The sequence below is a fragment of the Cnephaeus nilssonii genome, assembly GCF_951640355.1.
Source record: "Cnephaeus nilssonii genome assembly, chromosome: 1".
Lineage (NCBI taxonomy): Eukaryota > Metazoa > Chordata > Mammalia > Chiroptera > Vespertilionidae > Cnephaeus > Cnephaeus nilssonii.
The window spans coordinates 83,895,285-83,919,340 of NC_137072.1; the positions used below are offsets into that span (position 1 = coordinate 83,895,285).

The 24,056-nt window shown below is 47.0% G+C and overlaps 1 protein-coding gene across 1 annotated transcript in view; it reads left to right on the forward strand.

Annotated features, from left to right (window-relative positions):
- Window positions 1-24,056, forward strand: part of IGFBP7 (insulin like growth factor binding protein 7) — a 65,626-nt gene that overhangs the window by 37,659 nt on the left and 3,911 nt on the right. The window contains exon 2 of the mRNA XM_079770792.1: window positions 21,931-22,040. Within this exon, the coding sequence (XP_079626918.1) occupies window positions 21,931-22,040 (110 nt within the window). The remainder of the gene's footprint in view (window positions 1-21,930; window positions 22,041-24,056) is intronic.

Consider the following 24,056-nt stretch of genomic DNA (forward strand, 5'->3'; position numbering starts at 1 on the left):
TGCCATCTATATGTTCTTCATTTTTGACCCAGTCATATATTAATGAATAGATGTCAGTCTTTTTTATTGGTCTCTGCCTTTGCTGATGTAATGCACACCCCTCTTATCTGTGCATTAGCTCATTGCTTATCTGAGTTTTCTGTCTTGCCCTCTGCCCTTTTCCTTGGGTATTGTGTCTACACGGTCTTTGCTGTGAGGACAATTAGAAAGAAAACTGGTGATGTCAGTTCTTTGGTTGGAATTTGTCTTTTCAAAGGCCCAGGTATTTTTCTTAAGCCCATTTTTTTTGAAACCTCAAATCTAGATCAGTGATTCCCGGACTTCTTGGGATTACAACCCCTATCATTATGTTCGGTTATCTGCCCTCCTATCTCCCTTCTCACCCTGCCAGTCCTCCAGGAAGAAGGGAGCAACATTTTTGTTTTAATGTGAAAATAAGGGTTTGTGGGGTTTTTTCTTTTGAGGTGTTTTGAATCAGTATGCCACTCAGTTCTGGAGAATTGCCCAAAAAAATGAATCATTGCTGTGAACCTTGGAATTCTTGAAAGGTCATTTTGATCTCGCTGTTTCTTTTCATTGTGGTTAAAAACCCTAACATGAAATATCTCCTCTTCGGTTTTTAAGTGTACAGTACAGTATTATTATCTATATGCACAGTGTTGTACAGCTGATCTCTAGAACTGACATCTGCAAGCTTGACTGGGACTGCAGGATCTGTCTCCACATTGGCTCGCTCCTATGACTACAGGCGGGAGGATTTAGTTCCTCATCACCCAGGCCTGTGCATTGCACTGCCTGCGCATCCTAACGACATGGAAGCTGGCTTCTCCCATGGCAAGGGACCCCAGGAAAAGCAAGAAGGAAGCTGCAATGCCTTTAAAGACCTAGTCCCGGGAGTCACACATTGTCACGTCTACCATATTCTGTTCGTTAGAAGTGAGTTACTAAGTCCAGCCCACACGCAAGGGGAGCAGAATTAGGCTCTACATAAGAAGGATTTAATAAGGGGATGGGAGACCCATGCAGCAGAAGGGACGAACAGGACCTGGACCAGATACTCTAGTGATGCTGGGAGACAAAGAGAATGTGGGCTCAAGCTCACACCTGTGGTTGCTGGGGCCTGGGGTAGGAGCTGGGTAAGAACCAGGGGAACAACTAGCTACCCAGAGCAGAGAAGTGATACAGGTAAGGGCAGTGTTGATCAGGGAACTGAAGTGGATGCTCCAGCCCCAGCCCAGAAGCTTGGCACTCCTGAGGGAGGGAGTGCTATTCACCCCTCAGGCTTCCATTTGCTGCCATTACGATGCCACGAGGCCCCTTCTCCACCAGCAATGCTCCTCAGCTCCGATTCCACGCGTCTGTGCAGTGGGAGAAAGGCTCACGTCTTGGTGCTCTTTGCCTCTGGAGTTGCTTCTTTGAAGCGGTTCATCTGTTGGCATTTTCAGAACTCCACGCCTTAAGAGTGAGCCCTTTTCTCACTGTCGGGTTAGATTCCAGGGATGGCTTCTGTGTTTTTTCCCAAAGCTGAACTTGTGTTTACTTCCTAAATTGGCCTCCTAACCTCCATAGACTGAGTTTATTTGTCTTGATGGATGAATCAGAGTTGCGAACTCATCTCTTTGGCTCCAGCTCTCTTGGCAGAGAACACAGGAAGACGGTTCTTGCTTATGTGTGTGTTTTGGGAGGATTTTTTTTTTCTTTGTTTTTCTGTCTCAGCCACAGCCCGTGGGCGAGCCAGCACCTGGGACCTTGACAAGCCTCCATGCGTGGGCTGAGGTCACATGGGGAGTTCTACCCGGTGATGGTCCTGAATTCCAGAGCAGGCTACAGTTTTCCAAATCCAAGGCTCCGGGGAACTAGGGGAATTACTTTCCTGGAGTTGGCCTTATCTTATTTGTCCATGTTCCATTCATGCAAATTGGAAATACTCCCACAACTATGCTGCCTGCTGCCCCTCTTGCCTGGGAAACGGAGCTGTGGGTGCCTAATGGCTTTGCTCAGTGCCTTGCTAATCTCTCCGTTTCACACTGTTTAAATGGTAGCCAGCTGATTGAGAAGAGATAATGGTTGTTTCTGTGTTACTTATAAAGCACAAGGAGATGAAGTCATATCGTTTTAGTTCTTTTTCTGCCAGCATCCAGGAATGAGCTTCGTCAAAATGTTTAATCCCCACAAGCCTCCTCTATAAAATGAGAATTTGGACAACGTAGATCTTAGGGTTCTTCTTTAAAAGTTCACTGGTTATGTGATAATTTAGGAATATGAAAGTGTTTTAACAGGGAGGGGTTCCATCCTACGAGAGAAGAATTTCAATGCGGTCTCCTGTCACCCATCCGCCTGTCCCTTAGTGGGAGCTTTTCCTCTACATATGAAATCAGCAAGTCTTCTTTCGTGTCTGCAAACAGATTTTAAGTTGACCCTTATAAATGTTTTTAACATCTTTGGACACGTGGGACTGTTCCGAAGCCAGTTTGCTTTTAAATCCAACTTTTCCAATGTACTGTTGTTGCTTGGTAACACAGAATTGCGCTTTTGTACTTTTAAGTAGTTGCCCAAAACTTTGCTGTAATTTCTCCCACTAAAAGTCTGACTGATGACCCCTAATTTTTTTAAATATATTTTTATTGATTTCAAAGAGGAAGGGGGAGAGAGAGAGAAAAAAATAGAAACATCAATGATGAGAGAGAATCAGAGATTGGCTGCCTCCTGCACACCCCCTACTGGGGATCGAGCCTGCAACCCAGGCATGTGCCCTTGACCGGAATCGAACCTGGGACTCTTCAGTCCGAAGGCCGACGCTCTATCCACTGAGCCAAACCGGCTAGGGCATACCGCCCATTTTTAAATCTTATAAATTGACTAATAAGGGGGCATTTTGCTATAGAGTCCATCCTTATCTTTTGTCTCCTGGATTTTATCTATATTGTTTAATGGGATAGCTATTTCTTTATAGGTTTTTAACATATGATCTATGTTAGTATAAGTGTAGAAGTACAGAATCAGCAACTTTGGCCATTTTTACTGCTCCCGTTGAGTAGCTGAATCAGGGACATAAGAAGGACATGCCTGAACATTGACCTCTTTGTACTTAGGAACAGCTGAGTACCAATTTTTAAATAGGCCACAGTTAATCAAAATCTCTATACTTCAGCCTTTCCTAAATGCTAAAATATGCCCTTGTACAAACTGTGGAATAAAATTGCAGTTGACCCTTGAACAACATAGGTTTGAACTGTGCAGTTCCACTGTACGTGGGATTTTTTTCAATTGACCTGTGTAGGTCAATTGGCCCACACAGTTCAAACCCATTTTGTTCAACAGTCAACTCTGCATATATGGAGTGCTGACTGTAGTTATACGTGGATTTTCAACTATGCAGAGGTCAGCACCCCTGAGCCCCACGTTGTTCAAGGATTAACTGTAGTTATAGCTAGCTAGACCCCAAAGTCTTTTTAATAATCAACAGCAAAGAAAGACAGTTTCTTGGAATGGTTCCTAAGCTCTTACTATTTGAACCTTCATATCAAAATCCTGAACCTGGTGTATATGTTGATAGTATCATTGGTCTCTCAACTGCTCAGCAGTTTGTTGACCATCCACTCAGTGTTAGCCATTGGCACACAGAGAAGTAGAGAGAATAAATTGACAGGTCCTTACCAGCATTAAGCCCTCAATCTAGTGGGCTCTGCAGACACAATGATGATGCCTTGTGGAAATGCTATAATAAGGATAAATACAGAGAACTATAGAAGCAGGAAGGAAGCCGCCATTCTACATTAGGGGGGAGGGGCGCAATAAAGGGATGAAGCATAGAAAGTGATGGAGAAAGAAGGTTTGTCAAAGGAGGTTTGCCAAACAAAAAGATAACCAAACCAAGACAAAGGATATCTAGGAGTTAACCAGGCAAAAGTGGGGAGGAATGGTAAATGGGGAGGCGGGGGAGGGAATATCCTAGAAATAGGAATGGCATGTGCAAAGGCTAGGGTCTGGAAAGAGCAGGACACATTTGAGGAACACAAGAAGTTTCTTATGGCTGGAGCTCAAGTTCAGGAGGGATGTGACAAGAAACGAGGCTGGGAAGATACTCAGGGCCAGGTCTTATTTATTCTGGATTTTATAGTTTAGTAAATACATTCCTTTAGGACTCTCATTTCTTTTCTGGCAGTTATGAATTTTTTCTCCAGATGAAGATACAGATCTAAACCATATCTAATCTTAGAGAGGAAACATTTTCACTAATATAAAGATTACTTGGCTCTACCCGGGAATGTTTACTCAGTGTTAACATTGACTTTTAAAGTTCTCACGGGATTCCTGCCTATATAAGGTACTTTCTAAGAGTATGGCATCATCTTAGTCATTTGCAAGAAAAAACATGAAGCATATTTTCAAACACTGATTTTCACATTAAACATTCATTGGAACCATTAAAATCCAATGAAAAGGGCTGGAGTTGGCAGATTGTTTTATTCTAAGATGTGGGTCGGACTCTAGCCATATGGTCATAGTAGGACTAACATTGTCCCAGCATTATTCATAAGGAGGATAATGCTCACCTATGTGGAGCTGCAAGTTCAAGTTACCCAGAACCAGTGAGATAACACCTCTGAAACTTTGCAGGCCCAGAGTGTGAATGGTGAGCCAGGACCTCTATTTTATGTTCCCAGCAATTGTGTAACATGTTCTCCAAAATATGCTAATGTTTTTATTCTCTTGGTTTTCCTTTCATAATAATAACTGGTAGACATAGCTAATCTCATTGGCTTGACATTGAAAACTTCTGCAATCTAGCCGGCCTCCAGTTCTCCAGAGTTCTTTTCCTTTGCTTGAAATACCTCTCCGTCCAACAAAACAAAACAAGACAGAATACTCCAGCTGATTATGTAGAGAGGCACCACATTAGCCTAGAGAAAGCTCTGAGTTTGGATTCTGAAGACCTAGATTCATGTCCTGGCCACACCACTCCCAGTCTATGTTACTTTGCACAAGATACTTAACCTTACTGAACCTCAGTTCCTTTATCTGTAAAATAACTACCTTAGCTCACAAGATTGTTGGGAAAATAAAAATGAAGTAATGGACATAAAAACTCTTTGTGGGGTGTAAAGCCCAATACCAATATTAACTATTATTATTTTTCCTGCAAGGAACACCCCAGGTGACATCTCACCTCTGAGCATGCCGATCCCCTTGCCTGGAATATCCTTACCTGCCTCACCCACCATCTTTAACTTTGGAAAGCTCTATTCTCTCTCATGGTTCAGTTCTGACCCACTTAGTCAAAATATTTTTATGTTTATATTTATCAGTCATAATTCATCTATGTTATAATTGTTTATGTTTTGTTTTGTTTTTGTTGTTAATCCTCACCCGAGGATATCTTTCCATGGACTTTTAGAGAGTGGAAGGAAGGGAGAGAGACAGAGAGAGAGAGAAACATCAATGTGAGAGAGACACGTTGGTTGCCTCCTGCACATGCCCTGACCAGGGCTGGGGATTGAGCCTGCAACCGAGGTACGTGCCCTTGACCAGAATCAAACCTGGGACCCTTCAGTCCATGGGCCAATGGCTCTATCCACTGAGCCAAACTGGCTAGGGTATCTATATATATAAAAGCCTAAGCGACCGAACGACCAGTCAACCAGTTGCTATGACATGCACTGACCACCAGGGGGCAGACGCTCAATGCAGGAGCTGCCCCCTAGTGGTCAGTGTGCTCCCACAGCCAACTTCCCATGGCTGGCCAACCTCCCACAGTCCCTCCCCCTGGCCCGCTGATAGGCCAACCTCCTGTGGTCCCTTCCCCCCACCGGCTGCCAGCCCTCTCCCCCCCCCCCCACCATCAACCCCAATCACCAACCAGGCCAAGGGACCCCACCCATGCCTGAATTCATGCACCTGGCTTCTAGTATATTATAATTGTTTATGTATTTGTATATTTGTCTACACTTCCTGGATTGTAAACCTGTATCAGGTAAGGAGTCGGACCACATCTTTCCATCCCTCACATCACCCAGCACAGCACTCAGTTCAGGGAGGACCTGAATGAATTAATCTGCTCCAAGTTGTGCCCTAGCTGGTTTGGCTCAGAGGATAGAGCGCCAGCCTATGGACTGAAGGGTCCCCGGTTTGATTCCAGTCAAGGGTACGTACCTCAGTTGCAGGCTCCTCCCCAGCCTGGGCCCTGGTCAGGGCGCGTGCAGGAGGCAACCAGTCGATGTGTCTCTCTCACATTGATGTTTCTCTCGGTCTTTCCCTCCTCTTCCACTCTCTAAAAATCAATGGAAAAATACCCTCAGGTGAGGATTTTAAAAAATATATAAATTAATCTGCTCCATGTTTTATCTGCTCAATGCCATGCAATGCTAAAATTTGATTTATTTAGTATCCCTGTGGATCTTTCTCAACTTTTATACCATTTCCAATAGAGCTTTTCCATTAAAGAATAAATTCAGCTGGGCAATAGTGGAAGTGAGTGCTCTAACTAAGAGATGGACATTAAATTAGTGATGAATGGATGACATTTTTCTTTTGACATCCCCTAATTATTAGGAATTAAATGTCTGGCCAGCCCAATTTTACACCTGGTGATCAATATGTTCCAGACCATTTTTTAATCATCTTCTGAGCATGTTACATGACATTGGGAAAGCTATCTAGTGCTGACATTATGGACTATTTGTGGACTTGTTATTCCTCATTATTATCGTGTAGGTAAAAATGCTGCTTTCTCATTTTAAAAAATTGCTTAGAACTGTCTATGAATGGGATTTATCTCTGTCAGCTCCAGAGATCATGACCCTCAGTTTTCATGCAGACCCATCTCCCATGGATATGTGGGCGGAATTGGAGACAGGTTGTGTGTTTAGCCAACGTCATTCTTGCCCCAGGGATCTTGTTCTTACGTTTCCTATTTGAGTTACCTGGACGTTTCCTTTTCTTCATGTGTCAATATAACTGATTTACGGGCCCAGAGACCATGATCCTTTCCCAAGGACACATCAACCTGGATCTTTCCCTTCTCCTCCCTAGCTCACAAGCAGAACAGCATCCCCTCCTTGTCAAAAGCATCATCTTCGAAGCCCCTGGCTTCCCAAAGGAGTCACACATTTGCTAGAGATTCCCTGAAAAATGTACCCAAAGGACTGAGGAGGCATACACTGCAGCTTCCATGTCAATTTCAGGAAGATGGAGGACATTTTCTTTCCAAGTCCATAAAGAACAAGTTTCCTACTTTTATGCATGGCTGCTCTGAAGAGGTGCCAAATCTGAAAGCCCAGCTGCTCCGTGAGGAAATTCTTTCTCTTTCCCGTTGCTTAAACAAAAGAAGAGACTCTCCAGGGCAGGGGCTGATGGCTGCCCTGGCAGGAGGACCTGCGGAGGGGAAGGGAGGTTTTCCAAGGGGCCCGGGTTTTCTCCCTGGGGCTCACCTGTGGAGACCTTGCCTATAGCTGCTCCCAGTTCTTGAAAAGATGCTACAGCCTCGCCTTTCAAACCCAATCGACCAGGGAAACCCCTTTCCTGGCTGCTTCTTGCATTGTAAAAGCAATTAGCAACCCAAGGAACACCAAAAAAAAAACACACCAGAATTACAGAAAAGTAATCACTGCCTAAAAATAACCTAAGTGCCAAAGTAAAAATGTCTGGTCCTGTAATACCAGCACGAGCAGCAAAGAGCAAACCCAGGCTCCAGGGCCCCTCTTCTGGGGCAGCTACCCCCCTGTCTGTGGGTGTGGTTTCTCATGTCTCAGAGCTCACCCCCAGCAGGTTGGACGCCAGGTTGTCCCCCACCAGATAAGAGCCAGTGGGACTTGCCTAACTAGTGAAAAATACAAAATCCTTATTCAAAGCCCCCCAGTCCCCACTAGACAGGGCCTCCTCCCCTGTGATCAGAGAGTCACACCTTCCCATTTGAGCCTCATTGCACAACCTAGCTCTTTTCCCAGCCCGGATGGCCGCCTGCACCCAGCCAGCATCTTGTCTGATGTGAGTTTTCCTCTCAGATGCAGAAAGAAGCTCTGTAGTTGTGCTGGAGCACGTGGGGTGTTCACAGGGGTGCCCAAAGCGAGTGCACAGGCCCAGGCGTCCTAAGTACCCAGGACACATATACCGACGGGGTGAGGAGGGGTTCTGTTCCAGTTTGAGCCTGAGGGACAGCACGAGCGAACACAGAACAGGGGAAAGGAAATGTCCAGTCCTGCTAGGGAGCTGGGAGGAAATCTGAGAACACCCAGCAAAGCAGAGCTAAACAAAGGATGAGACTTGGGGTAAACAGCTGAGAGCTCTCCAGTCTGTGGACATCACAAAGGAGCACAGAAAATAACCAGAGGGCACAGGGGAAAGAGGGAAAAACACTGGGAAAGAACAGGGGGAGCTGTTACGTCGGCTGATTAGTGTCTGGGGTTGTGGGCCAAGGAGGCAACAGTAACCAAGAGAGAAGTGAAAAGGAGGCTGGGCCCCCAGGCAAACACATCACCCAGCAGAAATGCCAGGCCAAGCACTGTGAGCCCCAGCTCTGCTCCCCGCCTCCAGGGGCTGTTTCCTCACACACAGATCCCTTGTGTTTCTTCCTGCTCCTGGTCCTTAACGGAGAGGCAATCTGACACCAGATGAGGCAAAGGAAAGGGTCCCGATTTAGTCGGATTTTAACTGAGACGCACGAACTCCGGATACAACCCCATCTCTGCCCACTACCATCGAGGGAAGGAATTAGGAAGGCAGGAGAGGGGCAGGGGTGGGGCTGAGGGTGTGAACCAAATGCTTTATTTTTAGGAAAAGGGAAAAGAACACAGGAGAACTGTTAAGACTCACCGTGCCCTCACGTGGCTTAAAGCAATGACAGTAACAATAGCAAAGTTGTCCTTGTCATCAGGTCTCGCTGCCCGGCACCCTGCACCCCAGTTCCCGGGCCTTTTCTCGCTTCTCCTTCAATACTTGTGTCTCCCACGTGTCTAGACTCTCGCTAAAAAGACTTGGGAACATTATGTCTTCAAATCTGTCCCCTCCTCCTCCTCTCTTCCTCTCCACCCTCCCGTCTTTCCCGTCTTCGAGCTCCTGCTCTGTTTTAATTAAGTGGTTCCTCCCAAGGAGTTTTTAAACAATGCCAGTGCCAGACGCCACACCCAGACCAACGTGAAGCTGGGAGCGCAGCCCGGGCCTGGGCACAGGGTAGAGCCCCGGGAGCCCAGTGTGCAGCCAGGAGTGGCAAGCACTGCCAGACAGACTCCTTCTGGGAGCTGCTTTCCAGGTGGGGAGCTGGCCTGTTCGGCTCGGTGTGTCTGGTGCCTGTTATTCCTGCTGGCACCGCTCTGCGAGGCCTTTTCCAACATGCCTAACGAGACTGAACAAACCTCCCATCTTTGGAAACTCCTAGTCTAACAGCGGCCCTGTGCTGCCCGGCCAGTTTCCGAGGCTTTGCTGGGGCTCCTACAGTCAAAGCCCTTCGTTGGTCAGAGTGGGACTGAGGGCTTCCCAAGCTCTCGGGGAGCTGGAGACCGTTGATCTTCCACTAGCGACCCAGGTGGGAAGCTCCCCGGTACCCGGCTGTCCACTGGACAAGGAAGAGCAGAAGCCCCCCGAGGCCTCCTGGGAGTTCAGGCCTTGGCCTCCTTCAGCTTTCCAAGATGTTCTAGGCCCGTGGTCGGCAAACTGCAGCTCGCGAGCCACGTGCGGCTCTTGGGCCCCTGGAGTGTGGCTCTTCCCCAAAATACCAAGGCCCGGGCGAGTCTGTTTTGAAGAAGTGGCATTAGAAGAAGTTTAAGTTTAAAAACATTTGGCTCTCAAAAGAAATTTCAATCGTTGTGCTGTTGATATTTGGCTCCGTTGACTAATGAGTTTGCCGACCACTGGGCTAGGCACTAGGTTTAGTGAGGCCAACCCTCCTGGAGTTGAAGGCCATGTGGGAGTCCCTCACATCCTTCCCCCCAGGGGAGGGTTCAAGAACATCTATTTCTTTGGGACCCCACAGACTGCAGCCCTTGTGATAGGCCAGGGCCCACGGACCGAGACAGGTCGCAGGGGAGGGGAGCCTGCGGGCTCCGGGCTCCGGGCTCCGGAAGACTTCCCCTTACCGCTCGTGGGGGAAACACTTCCTGACGCCTGACAGGCCAGCACCGGGGGTGTGCGCTGGGGGAGGGCGGGCAGGATCTCCAAGATAAGTGTTCCGGGAACTCACTGTCCAGGCTTCTAGGAATCCCAGGAGGAGGTGGCAGTAAGTCCCTCCTGTGGAAACTTCCCCACTCAAGCCAGTGCTTGTGGGACAGGAAAAGGTGACCCTCAGTTTTAATTCATTGAATTTAAGGTGTGTCCTAACCCGTGAGATGTGGTGAAAAGCATTTCCAAGACTATGGTACCATGAACAAGATGCACCCACCTAGCTAGGGCGTTTCCCTTCGTAAAGGTACTCCCAGTGACGCCAGTTCTTCCATGGTGCGCAAACCAAATAAAAATCCAGCCGGCGGGTCTAACTGGTGTGGACATCAGTCAGTCTGGTGTTATGATGGTAGTTTGGCTTCCATGGCAGTGCTGCTGAGTAAATGAGCTCATCCCTTGGCAAGGTGGCTGGCACAGCCCCGCTGAGCTCATCCACCACGTGGCTACCAGAGAGATCGCTCCCCCTTAGGCTTCTGAACTTAACCTAAATCCTCCATGGATTTACCTTGCCTAACGCAGGCTTCCTCCACAGGTGGCCCTAGACAACCAGGTCACGTGGGGGGTGGGGACCACGCCCTGGAGTCAGACCCTTGGTCAGTATCCTCCTCTTTCTTGAGCTAGACCCATTCAAGTGAGAGCAAAGGAATAAGAAAACATGGTCCCATAAGGGATTGGTTTGCAAGCAACAAATTGTGAAGACTCAACTTTCTGTTTTTGCTCTATGATAAGTTCAAACGCAGGGTGATAATTTTGAGGCACTGCAAGATTCACAATCGTCATGGAAAGACATCTGAGTGCTGTGATGTCTGTTATACTGGAAAATAGCCCGTTACACTCCGGGAGGATGCTCAGCATCAGAGATGGGAGCCAACATGGGGTGTCTCATTAACCCAGAGGCAACGACGAGTCGGAAATGTCATTTACGGGGTCCGTGTGTGCCATCCCCAGGCTGGTATCCTATTGGGAAGTCTGCTCTCGGATGGGCTGCCCCTGTAAATAAGCGGCTGGCGGCTAAGCAATGCCTTAGCTGTCGACTTCTGCCTTTCCTGGGGTGGGGTGGGGTGGGGTGAGGATGAGCCAGGGGGTCACCAGCAAGCTGATGGGATTCCCTCCGGAGAAGCTGCCGGGGGAAGGAGCGCCAAAGCTGTCTTCCTTCCATGCAAAAGAACCCACCTGCCTACCCAGGGCTGAACTGTTTTCCTTAGCACCACTGCCCCATCTGGACCCTCTCCCCTTTCTCCATGGGGTTGCTCAGGTGGTAGCTCAAATGCAGCAAATCTAAGCCCAGATCCAGCCTTTCCCCCTTCTTCAATCCAGTGCCTCCCTCAGACTGACACCCCTGCTCCTGTCCATGGGATGGCAGCCTCCTCTCACCTCGGCCCGCAGCCGTGGACTCATTCCCGTCTTCCCCACAGCCTATCCGTTACTGGGTCGTGGTAGTTCTTCCTGAATAGTCCCTCCAGTCGGCCTCTTCCCTCTCTGTCCCATTGCTGCAAACCTGACTCAGGTCCCTAGGCCCACCCTGTCTCAATCCTGCTGCAGAGGCCTCTGAAGTTGCCACTTGAGTCACGTCTCTCCAACATTCAGGGACGCTGGAATCCCAGCTTCTGTCCTTGACGCAGCGCTCTCCCCGAGCCAGACTGGTGGGCTCCCTCGCTGTTCCTCCGGCAGGGTGGTGCTTTCCTGTCTCTGCACCCCTGCTGTCTGAGGGTGAAACCTTCCTGGGCAGAGGCCTGCTTCCGAACTGCAGGGCCTGCTCAGATGCCGTCTCCTTTTCCCAGCCACCCCCTGGTTCAAGGGATGTGTTGCCTCCATTCCCTGGATGAGCAATTTGTCTCAGCTCCAGTCATAAGGAATTTACTTTGAAATAAAAACAATAGCTAATACTTGCTGAGCAGTTACCCCAGGCCAGGGACTGTGCTAATTGCTGTATCTTGTTTAATCTTTCTGATCATCTTAAAGACTTCGGTGTTACTGCCCCATTTCACAGATGAATAAACTGAGAAGTTAAATAACATGTACAATGCTACATAACTCAGATGTGGTAGTGCAGAATTCCTGCTTCCAAAGTCTGTGCTCCAGACTCACTGCAGACCATTCCCTCCCCAGCATCTTATTCTCAATCTCCACGTGTCGAACCTCCCCCATCCCCACCGCAAGAGATTACATTTGGAAAAGAGGAAGCAATTCTTACACACCTTTCCCTGCCAGTGTTTGGCAGTGCCCCGTCATGATAAACTATTGGTCTTTCATTCCCGCTACAGTGTAAATGACTAACAGTTAGCTACCATGACTAGGTAACGTTTCCTTAAACTAATGCCCTGAAATTAAACCTAAACTCTGCTGCTGCGGGTTGAGTCCTTTTTTTCTCCCGCTCTTGCTGTCCTCGGCTGACATCCTTGAGACTGTGAGCTGGATTTCCATCCCGAGGTCCAGCTGCCACATCACCGCACCTCCGGAAGGCCCCAAAGTGACCTGCCTTGGCAAGGTCTCTGCTCTTTTATTAGCCATACCGTTACTGCCTCCCCTAATTTAACATCAGGAAGTCTGCACGTGTTTCATCTTCTTCCCCGTCTTGGCCATAGTGCTTTCCTACTATTCTTTTCCCATTTTGTACTGTTGTTTGGTGCTTTTCCCTTCGATGTGTTATCAGAACTCGATCTGCAGATTTTTGCCAAGTTGTGTGCACTCTATCTCCATATGTGGTATCTCAGTTCTTTCCTAAACGCTCCTTTTTTGGTGTGAATACACATACTCGGCACACACTCTTCCAGGACCCAGCATCATTGAGAGTCCAGATGAGTGTGGTTTACAAGCCTACTGTAACTTACAGAAGTCTTTGTACTCCGCTGTCTTAGCCATATTGATACATACTCAGGGAGAGCTATAATGCAAATAACATAAGCCAGCATGTGTGAGGATGACAGATTATCTTTTCTTCCTAGCAGATCTACTCTTCTCATTAGGATTCACTTGATTACTATATATTTAAATTAATTCTCATCCCCTGACCATACACTAATTGGTTGGTGAGTGGCCAAGAATCATTGCTTATAGCAAGAGAAAGTCAAGTGGAGGATTTAAAAAATCACAATGAATGATCTTCCAGATGATAAAAAAGGGGTGGCTATAACCCCACTTTGGCTAGATACCTTGGCATTGTGAACACTGGTACATTTTCAGGACAGTGGCTATATTCTCAGTTTCTGTTTGGCTAATCTACACTAATAAAAGAGAAAGATGCAAATTGACCATACCTTCACGACGCCCACCAGCCAATCAGGAGTGAGTATGCAAATTAACCCAACAAAGATGGTGAGTTAATTTGCATATGCAGGCGCCAAGCGGCCAGGGGCTGGGCGGGACGCAGGCGTTCCACACTGCCCCAGCAGCTCCAGGCCTCTGGGCAGCGTTGGAAGGCGGAAACGCGGCTCTGGGCCAGAACGAAGGCAGAAAGGCGGCTCTGGCCGGAGTGAAGGCAGTGCTGGCAGCCAGGGGAAGGAAGGCCCATTCTTGCACAAATCTTCATGCATCGGGCCTCTCGTCTATATATATAAGCCTAAGCAACCGAACAACCAGCTGGTAGCTATGCCATGCAATGACCACCAGGGGGCAGACACTCAATGCAGGAGCTGCCAAGCGACAGCAACTTTACAGAGTGCCCTCTGGCACTCCGGGACCCCTCAGGGCATGTCGGAGAGCTGGTTTTGGCCTGATCCCCACAGGCCAGGCCAAGGTACCCAACCTGCTGGAGGGACCCTGCTCACTCTGCAGATGCCCTTCGAACCCGGCACCGCCCCAGGTGCACCCGGCCAGGGAGGGACTGCGGGAGGTTTTGGCTCCAGGGAGTGTCCAGCCCATGTAGCCCAGTCCCCACCAGCTACCTTCTAATTAATTTCCTTTCAATGTGCATGAATCCATGCACTGGGCCTCTAGTGATGTTATGTTATTCTTGATTTACTGATGCCCTTTCCCACTGCATACACTCTTGGCTGTCCCTCCTCCCAATGAACATGAAGGACATCTGATTCCAGACTTCCTGATTCCAGTCTGACTGCATCAGGACACTGGCATCTTCAGTTAGCCCAGCTGTGGAAAGCATTAGAGAACAAGGATGCACTAAGTTGTGTGGCACTAACTCTGAACCCAGCAGGATCCCAGAGGAGAACTAAGTGGGAACTGGAGTTGTTCAAAATGTCAAAAGGAGATGAGGCTTAGAGCTTCAAGTCAAGAGTAGGGCATCGATAATAGATGAGAGGAGGGAGGACATCCAGTAAGCGAGGACATCACCATACGCAAAGTGGTAACGAGAAGGTAACGGTAGGTGAGCATGATTGCCAGGATCAGAGCATGAGTTTGGGTTGAAGTGAGAAGTAGGAAAGAAAGTGGATTTGTGGAAGTAGGAAAGAAAGTAGAAGAGATGATGGGGGAAATGAAGGAGGCGATGAAGCAAAAACCATTATGTGGTTGAATACAACAAAATTGGACAAAAACTGACTATAGAAGAGAATTTAACTTTTCATTATTTCCCAAGCTCGATGGAGTATATTCAACTTCAAAACATAACTTCTCCTAACAGCTTCTATGTAGCTCTTTCAGATAAAAAATAATTGGCTAACTAAGTAACAGCTGATACCTTGATAAGCTCTTTTTTCTTTCCATCACTGGGAGAAAGAAAGAACTTCGTTGTGAGTCACATACTAGTACTTGCTCTAATTGCTCAGGCCAGAGACATCTCTGTCCTTCCCATATGCATTCCTCCCCCATGGACCGTCTTTATTCCCTAAACCTGCCTGTTCTGTCTCTAAAATTCCTTTCACCTTCAACCAAAGTGCAAACAATAGGTGACTTACCCCTGTACTAGTTTTCATTGCTGTGTAACAAATTGTCCCAATCATAGTGACTTAAAACAATAAACATTATCTTATAGTTTCTGTGGATCAGGAATCTGGTTACAGTTTGGTTACCGTAGTACATACATTTAGGAGATGAGGAGGAACATTGGGCTGGTTTACAGGGGACGAGAGCCCCAAAGCCAGGTGGTACAACCTTAGAATCTCAGAGCTTCATGGATGTTGAAGGTGCCCTGTGACTGTGCTCTCAAACATATTCATGATAGGGACATTCACTTCCAAACCGAGAGAGATTTTCAGACCTGCTCTGGTTTCCTCTTCTGTAAAAATAGGTAAGTGGCTGGTTCAAGGTCACTTGGCTATAATTGGCAGACAAGATTCCAGAGCCAAGTTTTCTGTCCCCAAGAGTGCTTTGTTTTTTTAGGTTTTTTAATAGAAACATAGTAAGGACATCTTAGGTCATGTCTGGAGAGTGTTTTGTGCTCTGTAGTAGACTAGGAAATTGTTCACATACTTCTTTTACATTACCCCCATGTTTTGATAGGATGATAAGTTTTAACTCTGTTTTCTTTATTACAATTTTATGTAAAACCATAAATGAATGAATTGCTGGTCAAGTTCAAAATTAATTCCATTTCAGGGTCTTCTCCTCATGACATTTGTGTTTTGTGATAACTGCCCTTTTTAGCTTCTTCAGAACCAAGTCAAAATATTCCAGATTTAAATCCACCCATATTAACCAATGTCACCCCAATAAATTTAATTTTAAAAATCTATCTCTAATTCTTTCTTTTTTATAGCTTTAGTGATTTCCCAGAACATAGTTATTTCTGGGTTATAATCAAATAAGAGGACAAAAGTCCTCTGCTAGTCTGTGGGTCATTTATCTAGAACTCAATTCGAAGGGCCTGAGGAGTGGGATGCAGATAGGTGGAGATTGTGCAGGAGACACCTAACTCCTTCTAGGTCCTTTTAAGGAGGCACTGCCTCATTACATTAAATTTTTAATTTTCTTCCAAATTTGAAACATTATTCTTCCTTGCTACATCTTCATTTAAGATCTGGCTTTTCTCATTTCATTTCTTCCTTTTTCCTCCTTCTCTTCCACCTCCTCCCTCCCTTCTTTCTTCTTCCTCTTTTCTTTCAAGGAATGATTTTTTTTTTAAAGACAATATCTAAGGAAACTAGACAAGAATTATATTTAAAAAATAAATAAGGGATTGCTACATGAACTTAAAGAGTTGAGAAAATCAAAAGAGATTGAATAAGAGCTGAGTCGTGAAATGTAAGAAAGAAAATGGAGTAGCCTAGTTTGGGTACAGTCATCTGAGACAGAAAGATATGGGTGGGTTTGAGGTGGAGAATGCTTTGGAATAGACATTCTCACACCAGCCACCAGGCGGCACTGCAGATGGCTTGGTTGCTGCCTGGAGTTGCCCAGAGTGGGAAAGGGGAGCAGGGAGGTAGTGGGCAGTCATTTAATTCTATGTACAGGATGTTTGCTAGACACAAGTGTATGCGAACAGCCTAAAGTCCTTACCAGAACAAGGGTAAGAATAAATAAATAGTTAGCCTATTCTGCTGTTTGTTCCTGTACATGTACATATGTTGAGACTTGCTTTAAGTGGAATCCAAACACGGAGCATGGCTTAGATGGTAGTGTTTATTATTATCCTTGGCCTGGCCTCCAGGATTGATTTTGAGCTTTCTGCCTGAAAATGAGCTAAGGAACTAAAACTTCCTTTATTCTTACAAACAGAAATCTGGACCTGGTTTGGCATTCTTGGAAAGAAGGCAGAGTGGAAAGAGTTAGAGGTCATTTGGTAAAGAGTCATTTTTGCTGCACTCTCCTGCGGTAGAACAGAACCTTTGGGTCGATGCTCAACCACTCAACCACTGAGCCACACGGGCCGGGCAATACAGAGTTTTGTTACTTAGAAATTTTATAGAATTCTAGGGATAGCCTGGTAGCAGAATTGACAGAATCATTTATGATTTTAGAATGGACCAAATATTGACTCAGCCCATTATCCTAAAGTATTATATGTATTCCAGGGGTTGGGAGAGAGGAGGAACCCATAGTATAATTTGTCCTAATCTTGAATCCCCAGTGATGGCTCTCATTGAAAGTATTTGTGGGCTTGCCCTGGCTGGTGTGGCTCAGTTGGTTGGGTATTGTCTGATGCACCAAGAAGTTGTTGGTTCAACTCCTGGTCAGGGCACATGCCCTGGTTGCAGGCTGGATCCCAGTAGGGGCATGCAGGAGGCAGCCTATCAACATTGTGCTCTCACATCGATGTTCCTCTCTTCTCCCTTCCTCTCTCTCTAAAAAAAAAAAAAAAAGAAAATCAATAAACTATTCTTTAAAAAAAGAAGAAAAACGTATTCCTGGGTTTAAATATTTTAAAACACTTCTTGCTCCTCCTTAAATGTTCAGCTTCCTGGAAGAAGATTAGAGGGAGATGAATATAATGGATCCCCTCTATTCAGTGCTTCAGTTTTAATACAATTCATTCTAAATTTATACTACGATTGTTAGACACAAGACCAGTGGAACAGAATGGAGAATCCAGAAGTAGACTCACTCATGTATGGTTAACAGATTTACTACAAAGGCACCATTATAATTCAACTAGAGGCCCAGTGCACGAAAATTTGTGCATTTGGGGGGGGGTCCCTCAGCCCAGCCTGACCCTCTCGCCGCCCAGGACCCCTCGGGGAATGTCCACCTGCCATCTTAGGCCCACTCCCCGGGGGATCGGGCCTAAGCCGCAGTCGAACATCCTTAGCACTGCCGAGGAGGCAGGAGAGGCTCCCGCCACCACTGGTGCACTCGCAGCTGTCAGCCTGGCTTGTGGCTGAGCAGAGCTTCCCCTGTGGGAGCGCACTGACCACCAGGGGGCAGCTCCTGCATTGAGTATCTGCCTCCTGGTGGTCAGTGTGCATCATAGTGACTGGTCGTTCCGCCGTTAGGGTCAATTTGCATATTAACCTTTTATTATATAGAATAGGAAAAGGATGGTCTTTTCAGCAAATGATGCCAAGGCAAGTAGATATCCTTTGGGGGAAGTGGATGAACCTAGACCTCTGCTTCATAGCACACACAAAAATTAATTCAAGATGGATCACAAACCTAAAGCGAAAGATGAAACCATAAAGCTTATAGGAGAAAACAGGAGATCTCTCTGGACTTGAGCTAGGCAAAAATTTCTTTAACCGTACACAAATCATAAGAGAAAAACTTGATAAATTGGACTACATTAAAACAAAGACTAGCTTAGTTTTTAATTTTATGCCCTGGGAAGAATCCATAGCATGCCCTGGCGGAAAATCAGGCAGGAAAGCTTCCCTGTACGCTCTCTGCCCTGACCGAGATAGGTGACTAACTGCCTGACTGGAGGGAGACACGCAGGTTAAACTCAGGGCTTTGCTGCAAGGCTGAGACCTCCCAGTGAAAACGCCTTACAATCCTTGTGTGGCTTTGATACGTGAAAGGCAGCTTTGTTCCAAGCCCTCCGAATCTCTTCTCAGAACAGTCCCCTGAGATCCCCTGAGCTTTGATGTCATCCTGCTAAATCCTCCTGTGGAAAAGAGGACAAAGCCACATGGGGGCCCTCAGAGAGGTGAGCGAAAGTAGTTCAAAGTCCAGCAGATCCGCTCCTCTGGTGTCCAAGCCCTTGCAGTCCCAGGGCCCGGGAGGAAGCCTGGGGTGGGGGGAGGCCCGGCCCAGTCCTTTGCAGGGTCCTGTGTTGGTGCCGTCAGACTAGGAAGCATCGGAGACAGCCAGAAACACACATAAACACAGCACCACCGGGCTCACCACATCCACGTTTGCAACAGAAAAACCAAGACCCCCGGCCAAGATAGAGGCTTCCTCTTTAGGCCTATGGTGCAGAGGGAAGGAAGCATGGAATATATTTTGGGCTTTCAAAACTTTGATTGTTTTGCACATTCTTGCAAAGGGGGGGGGGGGGGAATAAAAATGCCCCAGGGATTACTAACAAAAAATATCAGCTTCTAATACTTCAGATGAGTGGGAAAAATCTTACATGCTGGGAGCATTTCCTTTCTGTTTCGAGAAATTAATGGTTTGCTGGAAATAGCCTGTTGCAAAAGGGGAGACTTCGTGTCCCTTGAATGCTGATGATGCCAGAAAACTTTCCAGGCCTAAGGGGAGGTTGTGCCTTTCCCAGGACTCCGAGGCAAGCTGACCCTGCAGTTAGACATTCGGCTGCAAGACACAAGGCGGCAGAGAGCTGAGATTCAGAGTGAATTCTTTTTTTCTTTTTAATATATTTTTTATTTATTTCAGAGAGGAAGGGAGAGGGACAGAGAGATAGAAACATCAGTGATGAGAATCACTGATTGGCTGCCTCCTGCACTCCCTACACTTGGGATTGAGCTTGCAATCTGGACATATGCCCTGACCAGGAATCAAACCCTGACCTCCTGGTTCATAGGATGACGCTCAACCACTGAGCCACACCGGCCGGGCATTCAGAGGGAATTCTTAACTCATTCACTCAAGAAGCGCACTGAGCCTGATAGGTTTGGTCCTGGAGTGGTGGCTGTCCCACCCAGAGCCCAGGCCCCCAGCTCCACTCCCTCCTCTGTGGACTGTCCTGGTCTCTCTGGAGGACTGGGTGCCTGAAACCTGGCATTCAGAGTTAGAAGTAAAATTCCAGGTTCCACCTGATAAAAAGTAGGTGTGCCTGTCTCTCCTGCTGCAGATGTTGGGGAGCTGACACCTCAGCAGAAAAGAGCAGGGAGGCCAGATCTTTCAGTGTCTGTTGGCTTCCAAAGCGTTGCATTTCACCCTGGCAGAGAGCTCAGTTGGTTAGAACGTGGTCCTAATGTGCCAAGGTTGTGGGTTCGAACCCCCCGTTAGGGCACATATAAGAACCTATCAATGACTGCATGAATAAGGGGAACAATAAATCTTGTTTCTCCCCACACACACACCTTCTTCTCTTTCTAAAATCAATGAAAAATAAATTTAAAATAAAAAGGTGTTGCATTTCAGAGCTGGACCAGAAATCATCCACTGGGTTTACTTGCATCTGCTCTGGGTAACACGTAGCACATTGAAGTCCTGAGACGTTCCCGTAATGTCTTATCTAGGTTTGGTTGCCTCTCAGTTGATTAGAGCAGGGATCAGCACGTCTTCTGTGTAGAGCCAAATGGTAAATACTTCAGGCCAAACAGTCTTTGCCACAAATGCTCCACTCTGAGCATGGCTGTATTCCAATAACATTTTTTAAAATATATTTTTAGAGGAAGGGAGAGGGAGAGATAGAAACATCAGTGATGAGAGAGAATTATTGATTGGCTGCCTCCTGCATGCCCCCAACTGGGGATTGAGCCTGTACCCCGGGCATGTGCCCTTGACCAGAATCGAACATGGGACCCTTCAGTCCACAGGCCAACGCTCTATCCACTGAGCGAAACCAGCCAGGGCCCAATAACATTTTATTTTATGGACAATGAACTGTAAATTTCTTAAATTTTTCACATTGTGAAATACTAGAACCCGGTGCACGAAATTCATGCAAGAGAAGGCCTTCCTTCCCCCAGCTGCTGGCACTGACTTCTCTCTGGCACCCGGGACCCGGGCTTCCCGCGCAGAGAGAGGCCTCGCCCACCCACTGCAGCCCGCCGGTTGGTGGCCTGGGACTTCCTCTTTGGGGCGATTGTGGAGCCCCCCAGTTGATCGCTGGTGGCCTGGGCCTCCCTCTGTGGGGCGATCATGGGGTGATGGCCGGGCCCCCAACCAATCACATCACACCCGCCTTGGCTAGCCTGGCGCCAGTGGGTGTCATAGCGTGGTCCCAGATGGTCGTTCCTCTGTTTGGCTGTTTGGTTAATTTGCATATTATGCTTTTATTATATAGGATTCTTTTTTTTTTCAACCACTTAAAGATGTAAAGACCACTCACAAACCATGTAGAAATAAGTAACAGGATAGATTTGGCCCACAGGCCAGAGTTTGCCAACTCCAAGAGCTCTTCTGTCACAAAAAGGATGCCTACATTGATGTTGGTGCTAAGGACCTTCTCACTGGAGGGGATATGATAGAGAAGGCCGAGGGATGTGTGCCAGGATTGGGGGGATAGGAGGTGTCACTCTGGGCTCTCCCTGGGTGGTCCCATACCCAGGACTCAAATCAGACAATGCTTTCCGCAGGTGTCCCCACTTGCTAACACCCACTGCCAGTGACCTGGAACCTGAGAATCCTAGAAAGACCCTCTCCTTGGGGGCCCTGGTCACACCCAGTAGCTCTGTCACCGCTTCTCTTTTACCCACTGCCTCCTCCTTCCACCTTCTTCCTTAACACTCAGGCCACTTCTGTTCAGAAGTGTCTCCCAGGGCGCCCAGCACCTCATGTTGATCTCTTTGATGAAAGTTACCATCCCTGCCTTATCACCACTGACTCGCCAACCTCAGATCCCAAGCTTCTTAAGGCAGGAACTACCTACCATCTTTTCAGAGTACTCAGCACATTTTCAAATATCTTCGTAGATTGTTGTATGTTGCCACCCAAAAAAAATAAAAATTCTGGTAAACAAGAAAGAAAAACATGGAACATTTTGGAACTAAATTTTCACTATATTAATTGGAAAGACCCAGATAATGCAAAACAGCTGGTAAGTTCAAACTCATTTAAGCATGACTTGAGAGAGTAGAAAACCTTATAAACAATAAAATTTCCTTCCTATTTTTGTTTTTGTCTAGATGTACACATTCTCAAACCATAGCTTAAAGTCATGCTGGTGGCCAAGGGATGCCAGCCTGGTCTTTGAAATTTGCTTCAGATCATTCACAGAGGGGACAGCGTCATAAACATAATCAAGTATTGATCTCCTAGCATGCTGACGCTAAAAATTGCTTTTAAAAAAACCATTTGGCTTTGTGCCCTCTCTTGTAGGTCCTTCCATTGTGACTCCCCCCAAGAACATCTGGAATGTCACTGGTGCCAAGGTGTACTTGAGCTGTGAGGTCATCGGAATCCCAACCCCTGTCCTCATCTGGAACAAGGTCAGTGACACAGACTTTAAGAACGCATCCTGGACTGACGTGCTCCTCTCACTGCACAAGGACGGTACTAACCTAAAACCCTCAGTGGTTCCATTGCCTGCTGCTCCTCCATGAGACCTATGGCAATCTTCTAGAAACGTCCCTGGGATCTAACCAACATTTTTACTGACCTCCAAATAGCCCCTGCTCTGCTTTTGTTAGCAGTGCTGGAGCAGGGAGCCTCAGGAGCTGGGAAACTATAATGCTGAACGCCCAAACTCACCCTCAGTGAGCATGTGTGTGCATGTGTGAGCATGCCTGTGCTTCAGTATGAGTGTGCATTGGGCCGGGGCGGGGGGGGGGGGGGGGGTGGCCCTTGAAGGGTGAATTCCTTAGCCAGGTTAGCTGAGTTCTAAGTCAGGGTTTCTTAGCCTCAAGCACTGTTGATACTTTGAGACAGATAATTCTGTGGGGGGGGGGGGGGGGCTGCCCTGTGCCTTGTAAGGTGTTTAGCAGTATCCCTGGCCTCTACCCATTACATGCCAGTAGCACCCACCCCCTCAGTTGTGACAAACAGGTCTCCGGACATTGCCAATGTCCCCTGGGGGAAAAAATTACCTAGATTGAGAGCCACTGCCCTAAGCCTCAGTTTCCTCCTCTGTGTCATGAAAGTAGCTTATAATTCTTGAAAAGATTACATAAAGTAAGCCAGGTAAAATCACTTGGCTTGTCAGATATGTCGTTGGCACTGCTTGTTAGTTACTATTCCTGGAAATGTTTCCCTTCAGGTCGTATTGTTTTGTGTAACTATCTTCTGATTTGAAGGACAACATATTCTCAACATGTCTGTAGAAGGGAAAATATTTGCCAGGTCAAATACTTAACAATTGCACTGTACAGTATTTTATATTCCTCTATTTGTATATTTTGACTTGTTTTTAGCACCCCCCACAAAAATCCTATTAAGTAAATATCATCAGACTAGTGCAAACAAAAAGGAAATCTAGTTCCGTAAAAAGGGATAACCAGACACTTATCTGTAGCAGGTTTACTTCTCTAGCAAGTTCTAAGATGAATGAGTCTCTTGATTATTTTGTTTGCTTGGTGTCTGACCAGAGGAGCAGTTTCTGGAACTCTGGGAGGGATTTTGGCACCAGAACTCTTTTTGTTGCAAGTTGTAGAACTCACTTCAAACTAGTCTAGGCAAAAATAATGGGGGTGGGAGGTCGAGTGGGTGGTGATTCCAACTTCAAGGGCAGCTGGATCCAGATACAGTGTGCCCAGCCTCTTGGCTCTTGACTCTGCTCCCAATGTACTGGTCTTATTCTTTGCTTCCACCTCAGAAAGCTTCCTCCTCACTGTGAGCGATATTGTCACTGGCAGCGCCAAGTTCACATTATTACGGCTTCATGATCCCAGAGGAAATTTTGTTCCCCTCTCCCTACTGCATTGTACAATTCCCCCGTAGGACCTTGATTCACATTGGGTCACCTGCCAGCCTCTGACGCCCCCATGTGGCCAGAAGGCTGCATCGCCCCCATCGGGCCCTCTGGTGGGAATGAAGTCAGCGGGTTTTTTTCCAGAAAATGCCTGGGGGTGGGCAGGGACAGCACCAGCTGCATTACAACTATCCTTTGCAGCTGAAATTTGTTAAAGGAAGCAGTGAAATTTCTTTCACCTCAATAAGCTAATTTTTTAAAGGAGAGTGGGAAGCAATGAAGAACAAAAATGCAGCTGATGGGTGTGTACCTTCTGGCCTTCATGGCGAAAGCTGCTGCTGTTCCTCCTTGCTTGTTTGGAGGCTACTGGTTTGTTTGCAAGGGGGGGGGGGGGGGGGGTAGAGGCAGAGGAACAATATTTCCAAAGAATGTCCATACAAAGCTCTGCAGCACTCTAGGGATTACACAGTGGAAGCCAGGGTGACCCAAGTGTCCAAGGCGTGTGACCTATTGACAAATCTGGCAGAATAATTTCTCCAGCCCTTTTTCTGCCCCTTCCCAGCTAACGTACACATACCAGGGGAATAAATCTGCCCAG